The sequence below is a fragment of the Rutidosis leptorrhynchoides genome, chromosome 9 (genome assembly GCF_046630445.1).
Source record: "Rutidosis leptorrhynchoides isolate AG116_Rl617_1_P2 chromosome 9, CSIRO_AGI_Rlap_v1, whole genome shotgun sequence".
In the NCBI taxonomy this organism is placed as follows: domain Eukaryota; kingdom Viridiplantae; phylum Streptophyta; class Magnoliopsida; order Asterales; family Asteraceae; genus Rutidosis; species Rutidosis leptorrhynchoides.
Window position 1 is genome coordinate 135,183,548 of NC_092341.1, and position 6,287 is coordinate 135,189,834.

At 34.9% G+C, this 6,287-nt stretch overlaps 1 protein-coding gene across 1 annotated transcript; it reads left to right on the plus strand.

Annotated features, from left to right (window-relative positions):
- The first annotated feature begins 790 nt into the window (after positions 1-790).
- LOC139868395 (uncharacterized) lies at positions 791-4,001 on the plus strand. Its single transcript, XM_071856729.1, has 3 exons — positions 791-880; positions 1,202-1,319; positions 3,157-4,001. The coding sequence occupies exons 1-3, from the start codon at positions 791-793 to the stop codon at positions 3,999-4,001; spliced, it is 1,053 nt and encodes a 350-aa protein (XP_071712830.1).
- The last annotated feature ends 2,286 nt before the right edge of the window (positions 4,002-6,287 follow it).

Genomic DNA, 6,287 nt, shown 5'->3' on the forward strand with positions numbered 1-6,287 from the left:
GTAACTTATCATCCCTTGCCATAATCTATGTCTAAGCGTTACATCATAATCATACCCAAATCCTACGGCCCAACTTCATGAAGTAAATTGGCCCAACAATATATATATATATCCCACGGCTTCAAAAAGGAAAACAGCAACCTATGGCCCCTTACGATTAATTCCCTAATCAGGTCTTTATCAAAAATTTATTCGACAGATTGACAGCACTTTTTATAAAGTTGTGAATTAAATAAGTCAACAGGAAATAAAGGGGTGGGGTAATCGGTTCCACTAAAACATCATATTCTTCATTATTGTTTTATCTTTTACTCGTGTTTAATCAAAACAGAAACAGGAATGGTGCAGTAGAAGAAACCATTCAGCGAAGAGAAAAGAGAAGAAGAAAAATTAATGGCGATTTGGTTGGTTGATAAAGATTAAATAGAAAAACAATTACGAGTATGTGGTGATGGTTGTGGTATTCCTGAAACAGAAGGTGACGGGTTTGTGATGGTTGTGAGGGTTGTTCATGGTTGGTCTACGAAATAGAACAGGAAGCAGAAGTAGTTTCGGTGGTGGGTTATTTAGAAGAGTGGTTAATGGGTTGTGGTTATTCAATTATTTTAGCAACGAGAAGAAGAAGAAAGAAAGAAAAAAATAAAAAATAAAAATGACGGAATGGTGGGATTTAGGGTGATGATTCTATCGAACTAATCAGAAAAAGAATAGCAGTAACATAGGTTCTTTGTGGGTTTGGGTTGAACAAAATGATGAGTAGTAACTGGATCTGGTTGTCAAAAAAAAATAAATGGTTAGTTTAGTGATCGAAGGTGGTGGCGGTTGTGTATGGGGACAGTGTGTGGGTTTACATGGGTTAGCCCGAACAGAAGCTGGAGAAGTCTCTCGATGATAGCATGGTTTTGGTAATGATGAGGTTGGGTTGGTTATCGAACAAACTAGGAACATAAGGTATCAACTATAGGATGAACAGAAGGGTTCGACAATAATATTCGATGGTGATCTTGGTGTTACTCAAAAACAGAAAATCATAGATGATTAAATGGAGGTGGTTGATGTGGGTTTTATGGTGGTTGTTGATGGTAACAGAACCATGGGTAATCAAAAGCAAACAACAACAAAAAGAAATTGCAAGTTGTGGTGTTTATCGAACAAGAAGAGAAGCAAGTTACCTGGGTTTGATTAGGGTCTATGGTTGCAGAGAAGAGAAAATAAATCAAATGTGGTGTGGGTGTTAGTGAAAGGGATGATTTTTGGTCGTACAAGAGCAAGAGGGAGAGAAGTGGAGATGGTTGTGATGAATATTCATGTTCTGCATTGTATGAGTAATGTATGAATATATAGTACATATCATGTTTTAGTTGTAAGGAAATAAGTGGAGAAAAACGGTAAACGAATATCTCATAGAGTAAATTAATAGTGGAGACAATCATAGATTCATAGTACAATCATTCATAAATCACGGACAACAATTGAAATTCATATCTATATAATAATATAAATAATAATAAACGTGCACATTGATAAATATCTAACTTCTATTCTACCGACAGTTTTAACGAACCATTATTTCGTACCCCGTTGTTAAATTAGTGGTGGATAAAAAGTCTCAGAAAAATCCCAAACTTTTAGATTAACTATATTTATTTATTTTGGTCATTATGGTATAAAATTCAGTCATTAATTTAATAAATAAAAATTACATCGACTGTCCCTCTCATTTATGGGTAAAATATAAAAAGTGCTAAAATTAAATAACTAGATCCTAAATACAATTTTAGTAAGCCTAAAAATCATAGAACTCAATTTCGGATCACCGTTTATTTTAAAATCATATAAGTTCAAATTAAACTTCTCTAAATAATAATCGAAACGTCCAACGAGTATTACAATCATTAAATATTTATTTTTAATATACTTTTATTTATATATATATATATATATATATATATATATATATATGTTTTAAATAATAATTATTATTATATTTTGGTTTATTTTACATAGATAAATTTTGGTAACAATAACATACAATATTTAAAATTATATTTCTAATTATATATATATATATATATATATATATATATATATATATATATATATATATATATATATATATATATATATATACACATATCAAGTTACAATTAATTGTTCGTGAATCGTCAGAACTTGGTCGAAGGTCAAATGATTTCATGAAACAGTTCAAAAATTTTTAGACTCGGTTTAATATATTTTACTTATCGTGTCAAAACTATATAAAGATTAAGTTTAAATTTGGTCAGAAATTCCCGGGTCGTCACATTTTTACTACAAAATACAGTATTGTGAGTTTCATTTCTCCCTTTTTAAATGCTTTTGAAATATATATTTTTGGGACTGAGAATACTTGCGCTACTTTTTTAAATGATTTACGAAATAGACACAATTAATTAAAACAACATTCTATGGTTGGATTATCAAAATTGAATATCACCCTTTAGCTTGGTAGCCTAAGAATTAGGGAACAGACCCCCTAATTGACGCGAATCCTAAAGATAGATCTATGGGCCTAACGAACTTCATCCAGGTTATGGATGCTTTAGTACTTTGATTTTATATACAGATGAGTGTACCTGTATATTTGGGGATATTCTATATGCATTTGTTAATGTCGGTTACCAGGTGTTCACCATATGAATGATTTTTATAAAGATGAGTATTCATGTATTATATTTTTTGCAGATGAGTGTTCCTGCAGTTAACTATAAAAATTAAATCTTGTGGTCTATTAAAATTATTGAAATGATTGATTACGATAAACCTATGAACTCACTAACCTTTTGGTTGACACTTGAAAGCATGTTTATTCTCAGGTATGAAAGAAACCTTCCGCTGTGCATTTGCTCATTTTAGAGATATTACTTGGAGTCATTCATAACATATTTCAAAAGACGTTGCATTCGAGTCATTGAGTTCATCAAGAATATTATTAATTCAATTATAGTTGGATATATTATGAAATGGTATGCATGCCATCAACTTTCGATGTAATGAAAGTTTGTCTTTTAAAAACGAGTGCAATGTTTGTAAAATGTATCATATAGAGGTCAAATACCTCGCAATGTAACCAACTATTGTAATTCGTTTATAATCGATATGAACGGGTCCCTTCAGTTGGGACACGTGATTTGGAAGACCCGGTTAATAGTAGTTGGGTACAAATTCTTGACACCTACTGTGTTCCAAATGATGATAATGGGTTGGCGAATCTAATTTCGTTTATCTACCCCCCAGAAACGTTACAGAATCCAAGTGCTGCAGAGTTACAACAAAAAGCGATTATTTGCCCGAAAAATGATGCAGCAGACACCATAAATAAGATGGTGGTTGATATGGTTGGTGGCCCTGTTACATCCTACGCAAGTTATGATACTGCTACACCGCAAGGGAATGACGGTGGCAAGTCGGAACTATTATATCTAACAGAATACTTGAACACGCTAAATTACCCTGGCCTGCCACCACACCTGCTCGAGCTAAAAATAGGGGTGCCAGCTATTTTGTTGCGGAATATTAGCGTCGCATGCGGCCTTTGTAATGGTACCAGGATGATAGTAACTCAGCTCCTAACAAAAGCAGTTGAAGCGGAGATTATCACGGGCACAAGGGTTGGTGAAAAAATCTTCTTCCCGAGGATGAACCTCATCCACAAAGAACCAACATTACCTTATGTTTTTAAAAGGCAGCAGTTCCCGCTGAAAGTTTCGTATGCAATGACCATAAATAAGAGCCAGGGCCAGTCGCTGAACAAAATAGGCATTTATCTACCTAAACCAATTTTTAGCCACGGACAACTGTATGTTGCACTCTTACGGGCTACATTACCAGACAGTTTGAGAATACTGATTAGACAGCATGAAGGCCAACAGGAAAACGTCATGAAAAATATCGTGTACACAGATTTCCTTTCCACAATAGCTGACTTCGATGCAACTACGGTTGCTCATACTATCGATTAAAACAATAAATCCACAAGAACATTATGTATATAGTAAATAGTTTTTTTAGAATTATAATATTTTTTTCTTTTGGGTTTGACAGTATGGCACAGATTACAGCGTTGGCACAACTTGCAGCAGGCGATAGAAATAGGACTATCGCTGTCAAGAATTTACCGAAAGTGGGTAACTTACAATTTTCACACTCAAGCACCAAATGGGTACTGCTGCATGCTAATCGATGAGATGGTATTCTTTCATCAACCCTTTAGACCACTATTTTTTTAGCTTCATTTAAAAAGTGTGCCTGACATTTTTATGTATACTCCTGTAGAGCTACCCTATGCTTGTCAACATGCGCTATTCTGACAAGGAATTTTTGGATGAACGGATGAATTTAAATTCAGTGTATATGATAGGGAAATTCTCTTGCCACGCAACAACTAGGTGGGAGAAGGTTCTACACGGGCCAACGACCCTTTCTTTTGATAGGAATACAACTTTTGAGCTTATGCCTGGGGCACTGTTTCCGGAGCACTATTTCCAGTTCGTGGCCTACAATCAGTTGCCTACACGCTTGCCAAACTGAAACAACCCAACCCGTATTAAACACGAGTAAAAGTAATTAAACATTTACGCGCCATTCAACGATGTAAACCATTCCATACGATCCATTAAAACAATACCACAAGTTTAATGTTTACAAAAAGGCACGAAGGCCATTAATCAAAGGTAATACAAGTTCGACCCACTTAAAATGATAGTTTTAATCCAAACTACACCCGAGCATGGTTTGGGGCTAAACTACCCAAAACGCTAGGTCGGCTTCAAAAGCTTCAATACAAATCTAACATGGGGAACTAGTATCCAACAACCCCCTTTCCCTTCTCCGCACCTGCATCTAAAAAGATAAATAACGAGAGGGGTAAGCTAACGCTTAGTGAGTGCAATAAGTATACATATGCATATATAACCTACTTACTTGCAATCTCAAACACAATACCGCATACAAGCTAGCAATTCGATAACCATACAAACATCATGCATAAACTACTATCCGCGATTCACAATAAGCTAGCAATAACAATAGCATATGGTTCACAATTTAATATACTAAATACAAATTCACACAACCATGGTTAACCAATCGAACAAGGGAACGGTACTTGAAAGACCGTCGGAGTTCATAACATCCATTAGTGTACATTACTCCCCGTATTCACTAATCCCCCCGGGTGATGTCTTAAACACCATGACTAACTCACCCCTATGACAATGTGGTGTCTTGAACACCGCGACAATTCCACATGTCAATCAAACCAATGAGTGGTGTCTTAAACACCGCGACAATTCCACTCCCATGACAATGTGTTGTCTTAAACACCGCGACTATTCCACATGTCAATCAAATCAATGAGTGGTGTCTTAAACACCGCAACAATTCCACTCGTTACGTAGAATGTGGTATCTTGAACACCGTGACAATTTCACATTCCACACTACACAAATAAATACATTATATACGTATACGCATAATTATTCCACTCACCTTAACACATCGTTGGTGATTAAACACTTCCGTATGCTTCAAAGCAAAGTACCTAATACATTAAGTACACATTCAAAACACAACTTGTGGAACTAACCACAATACTTGCACTTGAGCATTTAATGACCCAATTGCATTAAATAACTCAACTACACCAAAACCGCCCATAAATGGCCAAGACTCATCTTTAATCACTAAAGCTAGTGATTTGAAGTCTACTAACTCTAACTAACACCAACTTAAGGTATTTCATACCCATTTCACCCAATTAGGTCAACCATTACTCATTTGACCACATTTAACACTTAGACTCACAAATCAAGTCAACTTAAATCATTAACAATTCTTTCATCATTTACAAGTGTAATTGTGACTAACAACACCATTTAACACTTACAACCTCAATTCATAAGACCAAAACCCTAAATTATAGCTATTAGGGTTTTCTTACATCAATATAACCCAAATTCACCCATTAAGTCCCCAAATGGGTCTTACAAGACTCAAATGGCCAAACCCTAGCCATAAAAATAACTAAAACTCAAAATACAGAGTTAAGACTTACCAACACTATCCACTCGAAGCTAAGAACGAGGGGAACAATATTACTTCTTGCTCCAAGGATCAAATCTCAAGTCTTCACTCTCAAATTTCACTTTGAATTCAATTGGGTTTTATGTTTTGAGAGGAAATAGAGAAAAAAATAGAAAAGAAATGAATTAAATGAGATAAGTGGTGGAAATTAAATGCCCCAATCA